The sequence below is a fragment of the Hordeum vulgare genome, chromosome 7H (assembly GCF_904849725.1).
Source record: "Hordeum vulgare subsp. vulgare chromosome 7H, MorexV3_pseudomolecules_assembly, whole genome shotgun sequence".
NCBI classification, from domain to species: domain Eukaryota; kingdom Viridiplantae; phylum Streptophyta; class Magnoliopsida; order Poales; family Poaceae; genus Hordeum; species Hordeum vulgare.
This window is the reverse complement of record NC_058524.1, coordinates 12,117,190-12,133,378: the sequence shown is the minus strand read 5'-3', so window position 1 is coordinate 12,133,378 and position 16,189 is coordinate 12,117,190. Positions and strand designations below refer to the sequence as shown.

The window sequence follows — 16,189 nt, the reverse complement described above, 5'->3', positions numbered from 1 at the left end:
GTACGCGTAGGGGAGGCCCTTGATGTTGAGGGCGTAGCGCGCGTGCAGCGCGAACAGACTCGACTAGTAAACCACCAGCGTCAGCTCCTCCTCCTCCATGCCTGACTGCCGACCGCCGACTAGCGTAGACTTTTCACAGTACTGCTCCTGGGAGGAGGACTTTGCAGAGAAAGGAAAGGGCTATGGGTGATGGTGCGTGCGATGGTGGGGCCGTGGTCGGCTGTCGTGTGCCAGTTTGATGCGTGGTGCGTAATAATGCTAGACCTATAAAAACTTAAAAAATTTACTTAACCTTCGAAACTAATTCTTCTCTCCTTCCTAATTTTCAGTGAGGATGGAGCCTCTCATCCTCTAATTACCAATCACATTACGTAAAAATTTTAAGTAAGTCTTTATAGATGTAGCATTACTCCGTGGTGGGGGTGGATGCTCTGCCAGGTCATCGATCCAGGTGAATGAGGTACCAATCAATAGCAAATCAGCAATAAATTTGTGTTTGTTTACCCAATTACTTTTGACAAGAAACATGTTAAAATTTAGTAAATTTTCTCAAACTTTTTCTACGTCTTCTACGAATTGCAAACCAATATCATGCCAAATTTCATATTCTTCAGACTTTCTTTACATTTTCAAAAAATATGAAAACATGATATTGTCGTTTTGCCTACATAAAAAAACAGTCGGCAAAGTCTTTGCCGTCCGTTTTTTCTGGCTGATGGCAAATTGAGCACTTTGCTATCCGTTTAGTTTTTCACAGATGGCAAACTGAGAGCTAGCAGACGGCAAAGAATGGTGGGGCCCATCTCCCCCTTTGCCATATGCCATGTTGCTCTTTGTCGTTAGCGGGAGGACGGCAAAAAAAGGACTGATGGCCATCAATCCCTTCTTTGTCATCTGTTTTTTACAAGCTGATGACAAAGACCTTTTTTGCCATTGACAGATGGCAAATTCTCTGATCCATGTTGTGATTCATGTAAGCTATTTGGCTTAATGAATCCAATGACATAGATTTGTTCTTCTTGGCATTTGAAAATCTTCTATCTGCATAATATAGTGAGAATAATTATGCATGCAATGAACAAGCTGAGTTGGAGATTTTATTACAGAAATATTACTTACAAACAATAGCAACTGACGATAGATTTATCAATGGCGTCTTGATTGTATAACTGAAATAATTCATCAAATTCAATGTACATCTCCTCGTCTTCATTGAAGTAATGCTATCTCTTATTGAGCCAGTTGCTCCCTTCCTTTGAGGCTTCCATGTATCACTGATGCAATTTTCGCATTTGTGTTGATGGAAGCCGGACCTCCAGGTTTGGCAAGAGGCTTCCCGTACTGGTATCTGTATGCTAAATCAGCCTTGGGAAACTCTACCTGTTGGCCTAAGTATTAAGCAAGAATGAAACCAAGATCACGGGCTGCTACATCCGGATCGATATCGGCAAACACATTGAGCGGGGCGCATGATTGGTTTTTCTGTTCTTCGAGCTGGGGAATTGCCCCCCCCCCCCTACACTATGATACATATCCAACATATCTATAATTTTCTATTGTTCCATGCTGACATATTATCATTCTAGAATACTTTTGGGGTATTTATTTATCAATTTAAATTGATTTTGAGGACTATACATGGCTTTCATGCTAGCCTAATCGGAGCGATAATCTCGGACGCGTTACGAACGGGGACTAATGTGAGCATTAGTCCCGGTTCGAGTGGCTAGGACGTCGGACGGAGCTCGGTAGGCATTAGTCCCGGTTCGAATGGGACCTTTAGTCCCGGTTGGAGACACCAACCGGGACTAAAGAGGTTTTGACGGAGCACTGTAGGCATTAGGTCTCCTTTTTGTTGGTCCAAATTTCGAGCGGGAAGGGACCTTTAGTCCCGGTTGGTGGCTCCAACAGGGACTAATGATCTATTTTCTCTTTTTTGGTTTGTTTTGTTTTTCTAAACAGGACAATTTTTGTTTTTAGATTTGAAATCATTGTTAAAAAATCATTAAATGCATGAAAAATAGGAAATGAAGTCAGAAAGGTTTGAAAATTGATGACATGGCTTTCAGTGGTGCATGTTAAACGCACAAAAAAGTCTGGAGTTGAAATAAGTTAAAAAATGAAATTTCTTTATAACACATGAGTTTTCGTCCGAAACCCTGATACTTCGAAACAAATTGTCCAGATTGTACACGAAGTAGATCCAATTTTTGTCGTAACCCTCTCAACTTTTTAGCTCATGTTATGTGGGTGAAATGATGATACCATGCCAAGTTTCAGCCTTTTAAGATATCGTTTGTAGTGATTTTCAATTTCACGGTCATTTAGGTCAAACAAACCATTAAATAAAGTCAGAAAGGGTTGAAATTTGATGACGTGTCTTTGAATGGTGCATATTGAGCACACACAAAGTCCGGAGTTAAAATAAGTTTAAAAAATGAAATGTCTTTGTAACACATGAGTATTCGTCTGAAACCCTTATACTTCGAAAGAGATTGTTCAGTTTGTACACAAAGTGCATCCAATTTTTGTCATAACCCTCACAACTTTTTAACACATCCTATGTGGATGAAATGACGATACCATGCCAAGTTTCAGCGTTTTTAGAGTTTATTTGTAGTGTTTTTTTAATTCCACGATCATTTAGCTCAAAAAAAAGTTTAATATATCAAAATGTTCAGCACGACAAACCGGTTCCGATGGCAAACACGTCGTAGACTATTTTTAAAATATTTAGAATCCTCAAATTCCAAAAGGAAAAAAAAATATCCTCAAGTTTTAGTTTTTTTAATTTTTTTGTCAAACTACTTATTCAATAAATATTTGTGTTACTAAACAATAATTATTTTTTAGAATAATAGTTTCAATCTCAAATGGTGAAATGTGTGACATCATGCTCGAGGGCTTCATAGGATTGATATGATGCATATAATATAAATTAATTGAATAACTAGTTTATTTTCTAAAACATTTTTATTTATTTTAGATTTTTGAATCGAAAAGAATAAAAATTGATATTTTTTAATAATGCCATATTTGGATTCCTCACATTTTTCTGATAATAATGGATATATTATTTGTTGAATTTCAATTTATAGATTTAAAGATATTAATTATGCCATATTAAATGAATAAATGGGAAAAATGAGTAAGACAATATTAGTACTTACTTTATTTTTATTTATTTTATTATTATTATTTATATCTTTATTATTATTTTTATTAATTATTAATTTCGATTTAAAGATATTTATTATTATTATATATTTAATTTTGATTTTTTTTATTTTTGGATTTTTATTTTTTGAGAACTGTTTGATTTTTTTTATCTTTTTTGATGTTTTTTTTAGTTTTTAAATTAATCATTGTTGTGTATTTTAATAATTAGATGGAATTTTTAAAAATTAAATCTTGTGACATCAAGACCTAAGGATTAATAGGATTGATAACTTACTATTGTTAAGAAAACAACAAGTGCAAATTTGATAGTAGGGTAGATAGAACTCGAAAGTTAAACGTGCTTGGGTTGGAGCAGTGAGAAGATTTGAAATGAGGGCTTCATGGTGGAGCAGCGAGGAGGGCTGATTAGAGATTAAATAATTCAAAGATTTGAAAATCCAAAAAAAATGAAAAAAAATCCAAAAAAATATTATTTTTTTTCAAAAAAAATACTTTAGTCCCGGTTGGTAACACCAACCGGGATTAAAGGTCCTCCAAACCCAGGAGCCACGTGGAGGGCCTTTGGTACCGGTTCGTAATGCAACCGGGGCTAAAAGTTTCGACCTTTTATCCTGATTGGTAAACCGGGACTAAAGGCCCATTTGAACCGGGACTAAAGGCCCGTTTTCCACTAGTGTTCCCTCATCGGAGTCGTTCAGAAACTGTGAGGTGATATCATCTTCGCCGCGGATTATTTTCCCCAACATGTCTTCTTGTTCTTCGTCTCTACCGTGTTCCACAGTTTGTGCAAAGACTTGCAAGTTATTTCAATACAATAAAAAAATTACTAAAACAAATTATTTCATAAGATGCGTGATTGGAAAGCTCACATGCAGCTGTAAATGATTTGGTTGAGCATATGTGGATTCATGTCGGCAACCAATAGATGTATCGACAATCTTTTCTTTTATATGTTTTGATACAATTTAATGTTGGGAAAAGGTAACGAGTGGCGTGCGCATCCTCGTCCTCCCGTGTGGCGGGGCGCTGAGATCCATGCGAACGCATCGCAAGAGGTGAGGCCCACAGTATGTTGGGTATCTAGCATTTTCTTTTGCACCGCCCTCTCTATCTTTCCCCTCTCTCTCCTCGCCCTCTATCCCCTATCCATTTATGCGAGACTGCTCCTTCTCTATCCCTTATCGCAAAGATGTTTCCGACGAGTTCAAAGAGTTGACTACGATGAGACTTTCTCACTCGTAGCGATGCTGAAAGTTTGTTGGAATTATGTTAGCAGTTGCTGTATTATGAAATCTTGCAGATAGGATGTCAAAATATTGTTTCCTCGACGGTTTCTTTGAGAAAAGGTTGTATGTGATACAACCAGAAGTTTTTGTCGATTCTAAATGATGCTAACAAGTATGCAAAGCTCCCGCAATCCTTCTAAGGACTGGAGCAAGCATCTCGGAATTGGAATATACGCTTTGATGAGATGATCAAAGATTTGGGATTTATACAAAGTTTATGAGAAACTTGTATTTTCAAAGAAATGAGTGGGAGCACTATAGAATTTCTGATAAGTATATGTGGTTGAAATATTGTTGAATGGAAATGATGTAGAATTTCTAGAAAGCATATAGGGTTGTTTCAAAAGTGTTTTAGAAGGAAAACCTGGATTAAGCTACTTGAACATTGAGCATCAAGATCTATGGAGATAGATCAAAGTGCTTAATAGAACTTTCAACGAAATGCATGCCTTGACAGGTTTTTGAAGGAGTTCAAAATAGATCAGTAAAGAAGGAGTTCTTGGTTGTGTTGTAAGGTGTGAATTTGAGTAAGTCTCAAAGCTCGACCACGGCGGAAGAAATGGAAAGGACGAAGGTCGTCCCCTATGCATCAACTGTAGGCTCTATAGTATGATGTGTTGTGTACCGCACCTGAAGTGTGTCTTACCATGGGTCAGTCATGTTGGAATTATGCCCTAGAGGCAATAATAAATGTATAGTTATTATTATAATTCCTGTATCAAGATAATAGTTTATTATCCATGCTATAATTGTATTGAATGAAGACTCATTTACATGTGTGGATACATAGACAAAACACCGTCCCTAGCATGCCTCTAGTTGGCTAGCCAGTTGATCGATGATAGTCAGTGTCTTCTGATTATGAACAAGGTGTTGTTGCTTGATAACTGGATCACGTCATTGGGAGAATCACGTGATGGACTAGACCCAAACTAATAGACGTAGCATGTTGATCGTGTCATTTTGTTGCTACTGTTTTCTGCGTGTCAAGTATTTATTCCTATGACCATGAGATCATATAACTCACTGACACCGGAGGAATGCTTTGTGTGTATCAAACGTCGCAACGTAACTGGGTGACTATAAAGATGCTCTACAGGTATCTCCGAAGGTGTTAGTTGAGTTAGTATGGATCAAGACTGGGATTTGTCACTCCGTGTGACGAAGAGGTATCTCGGGGCCCACTCGGTAATACAACATCACACACAAGCCTTGCAAGCAATGTAACTTAGTGTAAGTTGCGGGATCTTGTATTACGGAACGAGTAAAGAGACTTTCCGGTAAACGAGATTGAAATAGGTATGCGGATACTGACGATCGAATCTCGGGCAAGTAACATACCGAAGGACAAAGGGAATGACATACGGGATTATACGAATCCTTGGCACTGAGGTTCAAACGATAAGATCTTCGTAGAATATGTAGGATCCAATATGGGCATCCAGGTTCCGCTATTGGATATTGACCGAGGAGTCTCTCGGGTCATGTCTACATAGTTCTCGAACCCGCAGGGTCTGCACACTTAAGGTTCGACGTTGTTTTATGTGTATTTGAGTTATATGGTTGGTTACTGAATGTTGTTCGGAGTCCCGGATGAGATCACGGACATCATGAGGGTTTCCGGAATGGTCCGGAAACGAAGATTGATATATAGGATGACCTCATTTGATTACCGGAAGGTTTTCGGAGTTACCGGGAATGTACCGGGAATGACGAATGGGTTCCGGGAGTTCACCGGGGGGGCAACCCACCCCGGGGAAGCCCATAGGCTTTGGGGAGACACACCAGCCCTTAGTGGGCTGGTGGGACAGCCCCAAGGGGGCCTATGCGCCAAGAGAAGGAAATCAAAGGAAAAGAAAAAAAAAGGGAAGAAGTGGGAAGGGAGGGGGACTCCTCCCACCAAACCAAGTCCAACTCGGTTTGGGGGGGAGTCCTCCCCCCCTTGGCTCGGCCGACCCCTTGAGGGTCCCTTGGACCCCAAGGCAAGGTCCCCCTCCCTCCTCCTATATATATGGGGCTTTTAGGGCAGATTTGAGACGACTTTCTCACGGCTGCCCGACCACATACCTCCATAGTTTTTCCTCTAGATCACGTTTCTGCGGAGCTCGGGCGGAGCCCTGCTGAGACAAGATCATCACCATCCTCCGGAGCGCCGTCACGCTGCCGGAGAACTCTTCTACCTCTCCGTCTCTCTTGCTGGATCAAGAAGGCCGAGATCATCGTCGAGTTGTACGTGTGCTGAACGCGGAGGTGCCGTCCGTTCGGTACTAGATCGTGGGACTGATCGCGGGATTGTTCACGGGGCGGATCGAGGGACGTGAGGACGTTCCACTACATCAACCGCGTTCTCTAACGCTTCTGTTGTACGATCTACAAGGGTACGTAGATCACTCATCCCCTCTCGTAGATGGACATCACCATGATAGGTCTTCGTGCGCGTAGGAAATTTTTTGTTTCCCATGCGACGTTCCCCAACAGTGGCATCATAAGCTAGGTTCATGCGTAGATGTCTTCTCGAGTAGAACACAAAAGGTTTTGTTGGCGGTGATGTGCGTTTTGCTGCCCTCCTTAGTCTTTTCTTGATTCCGCGGTATTGTTGGATTGAAGCGGCTTGGACCAACATTACTCGTACGCTTACGAGAGACTGGTTTCATCGTTACGAGTAACCCCCTTTGCTCAAAGATGACTGGCAAGTGACGGTTTCTCCAACTTTAGTTGAATCGGATTTGACCGAGGAGGTCCTTGGATGAGGTTAAATAGCAACTCATATATCTCCGTTGTGGTGTTTGCGTAAGTAAGATGCGATCCTACTAGATACCCTTGGTCACCACGTAAAACATGCAACAACAAAATTAGAGGACGTCTAACTTGTTTTTGCAGGGTATGATTGTGATGTGATATGGCCAACGATGTGATGTGATATATTGGATGTATGAGACGATCATGTTGTAATAGAAATATCGACTTGCACGTCGATGGTACGGCAACCGGCAGGAGCCATAGGGTTGTCTTTATACTAACATATGTGCTTGCAGATGCGTTTACTATTTTGCTAGGATGTAGCTTTAGTAGTAATAGCATAAGTAGCACGACAACCCCGATGGCAACACGTTGATGGATGATCATGGTGTGGCGCCGGTGACAAGAAGATCGTGCCGGTGCTTTGGTGATGGAGATCAAGAAGCACGTGATGATGGCCATATCATGTCACTTATGAATTGCATGTGATGTTAATCCTTTTATGCACCTTATTTTGCTTAGAACGACGGTAGCATTATGAGGTGATCTCTCACTAAAATTTCAAGACGAAATTGTGTTCTCCCCGACTGTGCACCGTTGCTACAGTTCGTCGTTTCGAGACACCACGTGATGATCGGGTGTGATAGACTCAACGTTCACATACAACGGGTGCAAAAAAGTTGCGCACGCGAAACACTCGGGTTAAGCTTGACGAGCCTAGCATGTGCAGACATGGCCTCGGAACACATGAGACCGAAAGGTCGATCATGAATCATATAGTTGGTATCATTAGCATAGGGATGCTTACCACTCAAACTATACTCAACTCACGTGATGATCGGACTTGGTATAGTGTAAGTGGATCATGAACCACTCAAATGACTAGAGAGATGTACTTTTTGAGTGGGAGTTTAGCATATAATTTGAATAAGTTGAACTCTAATTATCTTGAACATAGTCCAAGTCCACTTTGAATATATTTGTGTTGTAGATCATGGCTCACGCAAGTGTCATCCTGAATTTTAATGCGTTCCTAGAGAAAGCTAAGTTGAAAGATGATGGAAGCAACTTTGTAGACTGGGCTCGTAATCTTAAGCTAATCTTACAAGCTGGAAAGAAGGATTATGTCCTTAATGCTGCGCTAGGAGATGAACCACCCGCTACGGCTGATCAGGATGTTAAGAACGCTTGGTTAGCGCGTAAGGAGGACTACTCAATAGTTCAAATGTGCAGTCTTGTATGGCTTAGAACCGGGACTTCAACGTCGCTTTGAGCGTCATGGAGCATTTGAGATGTTCCAGGAGTTGAAGTTTATCTTTCAGAAGAACGCCCGGATCGAAAGGTATGAGATCTCCGATAAATTCTATGCTTGCAAGATGGAGGAAAACTCGTCTGTCAGTGAACATGTGCTCAAAATGTCTGGGTACTCAAACCGTCTAGCTGAACTGGGGATTGAACTCCCGCAAGAAGCTATCACTGACAGAATCCTTCAATCACTGCCGCCAAGCTATAAAGGCTTTGTGTTGAACTACAACATGCAAGGGATGAACAAGTCTCCCGGCGAGTTGTTTGCGATGCTGAAAGTCGCAGAGTCTGAACTCCGTAAAGAGCATCAAGTGTTGATGGTGAGCAAGACCACTAGTTTCAAGAGAAACGGCAAAGGAAAGAAGGGCAATTCGAAGAAGAGCGGCAAGCCTGTTGCCAATCCGCCGAAGAAGCCCAAAGCTGGACCTAAGCCTGAAACAGAGTGCTTCTATTGCAAGGGTATGGGTCACTGGAAGCGCAATTGCCCCAAGTATCTGGCAGATAAGAAGGCGGGCAAAGAAAAATCAGGTATATTTGATATACATGTTATTGATGTGTACTTAACCGGCTCTCGTAGTAGTGCCTGGGTATTTGATACCGGTTCTGTTGCTCACATTTGCAACTCGAAGCAAGAACTGCGGAATAGACGAAGGCTGGCGAAAGACGAAGTGACGATGCGCGTAGGATACGGTTCCAAGGTTGATGCAATCGCCGTCGGCACAGTGTCACTTCAGCTACCATCGGGATTAGTGATGAACTTAAATCATTGTTATTTTGTGCCTGCGTTGAGCATGAACATTATATCTGGATCTTGTTTATTGCGAGACGGTTACTCTTTTAAGTCTGAGAATAATGGTTGTTCTATTTCTATGAGTAACATCTTTTATGGTCATGCACCGAATGTGAGAGGATTGTTCATATTGAATCTTGATAGCGATACGCATATACATAACATTGAGACCAAAAGAGTTAGAGTAAACAATGATAGCGCCATATTTTTGTGGCACTGCCGCTTGGGTCATATTGGTGTAAAGCGCATGAAGAAACTCCATGCTGATAGACTTTTGGAGTCACTTGACTTTGATTCACTTGACACGTGCGAACCATGCCTCATGGGCAAGATGACTAAGACTCCGTTCTCCGGAACAATGGAGCGTGCAAGTGACTTGTTGGAAATCATACATACCGATGTGTGTGGTCCAATGAGCGTGGAGGCACGCGGCGGATATCGTTATTTTCTCACCTTCACTGACGATTTAAGTAGATATGGTTATGTCTACTTGATGAAGCACAAGTCTGAAACATTTGAAAAGTTCAAGCAATTTCAGAGTGAAGTGGAAAATCATCGTAACAAGAAGATCAAGTTCCTGCGGTCTGATCGTGGGGGTGAATATCTGAGTTTCGAGTTTGGTGCTCACTTAAGACAATGTGGAATTGTTTCGCAGTTAACACCGCCTGGAACACCACAGCGTAATGGTGTGTCCGAACGTCGTAATCGTACTTTGTTAGAGATGGTGCGATCTATGATGTCTCTTACTGATTTGCCGTTATCATTTTGGGGTTATGCATTAGAAACAGCTGCATTCACTTTAAATAGGGCACCATCAAAATCCGTTGAGACGACACCATACGAACTGTGGTATGGCAAAAGACCAAGGTTGTTGTTTCTTAAAGTTTGGGGATGTGATGCTTATGTCAAAAACCTTCAGCCTGAAAAGCTGGAACCCAAAGCGGAAAAATGCGTCTTCATAGGTTACCCAAAAGAGACAGTTGGGTACACCTTCTATCTCAAATCCGAGGGCAAAGTGTTTGTTGCTAAGAACGGAACTTTTCTCGAGAAGGAGTTTCTCTCGAGAGAATTGAGTGGGAGGAAGATAGAACTTGACGAGGTTGTCGAACCTCTCATCCCTCTAGATGATGGCGCAGGGCAAGGGGAAACCTCTGTCATTGCGACGCCGGTTGAGGAGGAAGTTAATGATGATGATCATGAAACTCCAGTTCAAGTTTCTGTTGAACCACGCAGGTCGACGAGATCACGCGCTGCTCTAGAGTGGTACGGTAATCCGGTCTTATCAATCATGTTGTTAGACAACAATGAACCTGCAAATTATGAAGAAGCAATGGTGGGCCCAGATTCCAACAAATGGCTAGAAGCCATGAAATCCGAGATAGGATCCATGTATGAGAACAAAGTGTGGACTTTGGAGATACTGCCTGAGGGCCGCAAGGCTATTCAGAACAAATGGATCTTTAAGAAGAAGACGGACGCTGACGGTAATGTGACCGTTTATAAAGCTCGACTTGTGGCAAAGGGTTTTTCACAAGTTCCAGGAGTTGACTACGATGAGACCTTCTCACCCGTAGCGATGCTTAAGTCCGTCAGAATCATGTTAGCAATAGCTGCATTTTTCGATTATGAAATCTGGCAGATGGATGTCAAAACGGCGTTCCTTAACGGTTTCCTTAAGGAAGAGTTGTATATGATGCAACCCGAAGGTTTTGTCGATCCTAAAAATGCTGACAAGGTGTGCAAGCTCCAGCGATCCATTTATGGACTGGTGCAAGCATCTCGGAGTTGGAACAAACGCTTTGATGAGGTGATCAAAGCATTTGGGTTTATACAAGTGGTTGGAGAATCTTGTATTTACAAGAAAGTGAGTGGGAGCTCTGTGGCGTTTCTAATATTATATGTGGATGACATATTACTGATTGGAAACAACGTAGAGCTTTTGGAGAGCATAAAAGGTTACTTGAATAAAAGTTTCTCTATGAAGGACCTAGGAGAAGCTGCTTACATTCTAGGCATTAAGATCATATATGTGGTTACCGAAGGTTGTTCGGAGTCCCGGATGAGATCCCGGACGTCATGAGGAGTTCCGGAATACTCCGGACGTAAAGATTTATATATGGAAGTTCAGTTTCGATCGCCGGAATAGTTTCGAGGTTTATCAGTATTGTACCGGGACCACCGAAAGGGTACGGGGGGTGGGGGGTCCACCGAAAGGGCCCACCTATCCCGGAGGGCCACATGGGCTGAAAGGGGAGAGGAACCAGCCCCTGGTGGGCTGGTGCGCCAAGGGGAGGAGGCCCAAGGCGCAAGGGAAGGGGCCCAAGGCCAAACCCTAGGGGCTGCCTTGGGTGGCAAGCCACCTAGGGCGCCTCCACCTCCTCCTCTAGGGTAGCCGCACCACCTCCTAGGGTTTCCCTAGGGGTGGCGCACCCCCTCTCCCTCCCTCCTATATATATGCAAGGTTTTGGGGCTGCTACACACATGATTTGATCATCCCATGGTGCAGCTCTACCTCCACCTCTTTCTCCTCTTCCGTGGTGCTTGGCGAAGCCCTGCTGGAGAGCCGCATACTCCATCGCCACCACGTCGTCGTGCTTTCGGAGTTCTCCCTCAAACTTTTCCTCCCACCTTGCTGGATCAAGAAGGAGGAGACGTCCCCGGGCTGTAGGTGTGTTGAACGCGGAGACACCGTATGTTCGGTGTTCGGATAGGATCGGATCTTCCGCCATTTGAATCGCCGCGAGTACGACTCCATCGACCGCGTTCATAGTAACGCTTCCGTTATGCGATCTCCAACGATATGAAGATGCTCTACCCCTTTGCTCGTTGCTGGTTTCTTCTAGATAGATCTTTGTCTGACGTAGAATTTTTTTGAAATTACTAGTTACCCAACAGTGACGGCTACTATCCATCATACCACGTGCAGAAGAACATAGTTACATACCATTTTGCTACAGGTAATGAATAGCACGCAAAACAAGCGCTTTGTGAATGACTAAAAACACACATATTAATTTGGTCTAATCTGTCAGTTGCCTATGCAAACGGCAAAACTCATATATAGCTGGCCTCGGTGGATCTGCCACCTCCTGCTACCCTGCTACATCAGTGCCTGGTACTTCAGCCCCTTCTTGTCGTCGGCAGCATCAATCGAGATGGTCGATCCTTGGCATGCTTCTCCATTTACCAGCATGTCAATAAGAACCCTCGTCACATTCTTCTTCATCCACTTCTTGATAGGCCTTGCGCCATACACCTGCAATGTCCATATATACATTGTAAGCGGGACATACGAAAGACTACGTAAATAAGTAAGTACGATTTGGTTTGGTAGAAATAACATGTACTTACTTTGTCGTGCGATTCTGACAAAATGACGTCCAAGGCAGCATCTGTTGCAAACAAAGAGATGCCCTTGTTAGCTGCCATAGCAACAACACTCTTCATATGGATTTTCACGATCTCCCTCAGTTCGTCATGTGAAAGCGGCTCAAATATCACTGTCTCACTCAGTTTGTTGATTAATTCAGGGTTAACGCGTTTCTCAACCTGCAATAACCAGTAAATATGTTGATCATTAGGGTGCCCACTGGCCACCGGGACTTTACAAGCGACAGTTTGGGATAGACATACCTGTTTCATGAGAAGATCTCGTGCAGCTTCCATGTTTTCTCCGGCCATTCCACCTGACAGGCTATCTGCTCCTAGATTTGAGCTCATGATGATGATAGTATTCTTGAAATATACGTTCCGTCTTTTTCCATCAATCAACACTCCATCATCAAGGAGTTGAATGAGAACCTTGAATATCGAGGGATGCGCCTTATCCACCTCATCAAAAAGAACAACGCTATATGGTTGGCTCCTTATTTTATCAGTAAGCTGTCCATCTTCCTCATAGCTTCAGAAAGTCAAATGGAAATGTGAGACATGAGAAGGAAGTTTAGGAAAGAAATACATGCGCAAAGAGTGTACAAGTTAAACCTTCGAGGTCCTCCAAAGAGACGCGACACAGATCCACTATCAACAAATTCAGACATGTCAAAGCGGACCAACATCTTCTCGTTGTCAAACAACTTCTCGGCAAGCGCTTTTGCAAGCTCTGTCTTTCCAACACCAGCCGGCCCCAAAAAGAGGAAAGAGCCGATTGGTTGGCCAGATTGATCAAAGCCCACCCTAGAACGTAGAACTTCTTGCGCAACCAAATTAACCGCTTCATACTGTCCAACAACTCTCTCATGCAATCTGTCTACTAGGTGGCTCAACTTCTCCTCCTCTCGACCAAGTGTAGTGAACGGAATTTTAGTCCATCGGCTCACAACCTTCATATAACAATAGAATATGGCATCAACATCATACATTCACACTGAACTAATGGAAGCTACTCACACAGATACTGTTAGCAAAGAATGTTAATTTACCTGTGCAATATGACATGGACCAACGGTTACCTCCTCTACTGCACTTATAGTGCTAGTTTTCTTATCTTTAGCTTTTGGTTGACGCAACTTCACTGAAGTGCATGCCTCGTCCATCAGATCAATTGCCTTATCAGGAAACCGGCGACCTGAAAACAATAAAATCCCCAATTTCTTCAAAATGCACAAACCTACAAAAGCAAATTATGAACTTACCTGTAATATAACGGCCAGCGAGCTGTGCTGCGGCAGAAAGAGCGTCGTCGTGAATTTTCAGTCCATGGTGGTCTTCGTAACGCTGCTTCAACCCCTGCAGGATGGCAACGGTTGCCTGCTCGCTCGGCTCATCGACATCAACCCTTTGGAACCGTCGCTCGAGCGCCGCATCCTTCTGGATGTATTTGCAGTACTCTTTGGTTGTTGTGGCGCCTATGCAGCGGATGCGACCACGGGCCAACGCCGGCTTGAGGATGTTGGCGGCGTCGCCGGTGCCGCCTCGACGATCACCAGCACCAACAATCATGTGCAACTCGTCAATGAAGAGGATCAGCTTGCCGGCGGAATCCTCCGCCTTCTTGATGGCATCCTTGAGGCGATCCTCGAACATGCCGCGCAAGATGGTCCCAGCGACCATCGCCCCGACGTCGAGCTCCGCCACACGGGCCCCAAGGAGCGCGTCAGGGACCGCCCCAGCGGCGATACGCTGGGCCAGGCCCTCGACAATGGCCGTCTTGCCGACGCCAGCAGCCCCGACGAGGGCGGCGCAGTTCTTGGTCCGGCGGCAAAGGATGCAGATGATTCGGTCGATCTCGTCGTCGCGGCCGATGACGGGATCTAACCTGCCGGCGTCCAAGGTGGTGATGATGGCCGGCTTGGACAGGAAGAAGGACTTGAGCTCTCGCTTGTAGAGATTCAACGCTACCAAGGTCAAACCAACAGCGCTAACGGTTAACATTCTGATCGATGCCGCGTGCCCCTCCCCCATCGAAGAAGAGGAGCGGATAATCAGTCACGGCGGCTGGCCAATAGAAAACTGGGTTTGATAGATTTCTTGAGGTGTCGCCGGCTGAATCGATCGAAATCTGACTTTTGTTTCAAACACGGTCTGGGACTCGGTGATGGATTCAAATCAAACACTAACCCTACTCGGACACGTCCGCATGCAATCGTCCGATCTGGGCTCCACGTGACCTGCGGACCCGTCTGATGAACTCACGCATACCCGTCCGATCATATTCGTCCCCCTGCCCATCTATCTCCCCACAAGCTAGCCTGGAGGTTTTCCTTTTCCTCAGCCCTATTGCATATTCTTATGTTCTCGGTCGTGAGAAACTGCACATACTCATAATAATTAAAGAAGTTAAGAGTCATTTTTTTTCTTATGATACTTAATCGCCTTTGCATTATAGATGCCCGTCGCTAATTCTGAGGTATCCCAGTGTTCAAGATGATGGACAACATTATCCTTGGTGATGCTTGCATAGTACTTAGTCCCCTCCTATTGCACATCATGAAACTTCGTAGCCATCTGACTGTACCAGCGACACCTATACTCCCTTCGTTTCTAAATATAATTCTTTTTACAGGTTTCATTAATAGACTACATATGAATGTATATAGACATATTTAAAAATATAGATTCATTCATTTTGCTCCGTATGTAGACATTTAGTGAAATATCTTAAAAGACTTATATTTAGAAACGGAGGAAGTACAATGTAGACAATGTAATTACAATTACCCAAGAAAACTATACTGCACAACTATACTAAAATCTGAAACTACATTTACCCTAAAAAACTATAATATACAACTACACTAAAATCTGAAGATACAATTATCCTAAAAAACTACACTACACAACTACACTAAAATCTAAAACTACAATTACCCTAAAAAGCTACACTACACAACTACACTAAAATCTGAAACTACAATTATTTTAAAAAGTTACACTATATACACTACATTCTTCACTACAGAAGTACATACTAAAATCGAAAACAACAAAACTACACTAAAATCTGCACTATACAACTATCCTAAAAATTTACACTATGGTTTTACACTATATACACGGCTACACTAAATTCGACACTACAATTACTCACGGGCGATTGAGACGACAGAGCTGGTGGCTCGTTGACGGCGGCGGTGGAGAAGACGGCGACGGAGACCATGGCGAGGGGACGGCGATGGAGATGACGACATCGGTGGAGGCGTGGGGCTGACGGGTCCTTGAAGTGCCGGCGGTGGAGGCGCAGAGACGACATCGGCAGCGGTGGAGGTGGAGACGGAGACGACGGCGGTGTGGAGTCGGAGATGACCACGGCAGCCGGGGCCTTGGTCGTTGCTGGCGGCGGTGCAGTCGGGTGATTGGGATTGATTTGACGGTGTTTGTGTGGGGAATAGATCGGGTGTGTATACGGACGGTTGGATTTAACAGGAGGTGATGTGTTTGGTAGCGTTGG

General features: G+C 43.5%; 1 protein-coding gene across 1 annotated transcript; it reads right to left on the bottom strand.

The window, feature by feature from the left end:
• Nucleotides 1–12,207: 12,207 nt before the first annotated feature.
• Nucleotides 12,208–14,352, bottom strand: LOC123412474 (chaperone protein ClpB1-like). Its single transcript, XM_045105421.1, has 6 exons — nt 13,935–14,352; nt 13,761–13,867; nt 13,285–13,622; nt 12,934–13,201; nt 12,652–12,849; nt 12,208–12,556 (listed from the first exon to the last, which is right to left on the bottom strand). Exons 1-6 carry the CDS (start codon nt 14,350–14,352, stop codon nt 12,401–12,403), a joined length of 1,485 nt encoding a protein of 494 aa, XP_044961356.1. The 3' UTR covers nt 12,208–12,400.
• Nucleotides 14,353–16,189: the final 1,837 nt, after the last annotated feature.

What these genes read in the sequence shown, in the direction of transcription:
- LOC123412474 (XM_045105421.1), bottom strand. Translation starts at nt 14,352, where the DNA reads ATGGTCGCTGGGACCATCTTGCGCGGCATGTTCGAGGATCGCCTCAAG. An exon ending in CGCTGGCCGTTATATTACAG is followed by an intron (nt 13,868 to 13,934) that starts GTAAGTTCATAA and finishes TATTGTTTTCAG; the next exon opens with GTCGCCGGTTTCCTGATAAG. An exon ending in TGTCAGAATCGCACGACAAA is followed by an intron (nt 12,557 to 12,651) that starts GTAAGTACATGT and finishes TGGACATTGCAG; the next exon opens with GTGTATGGCGCAAGGCCTAT.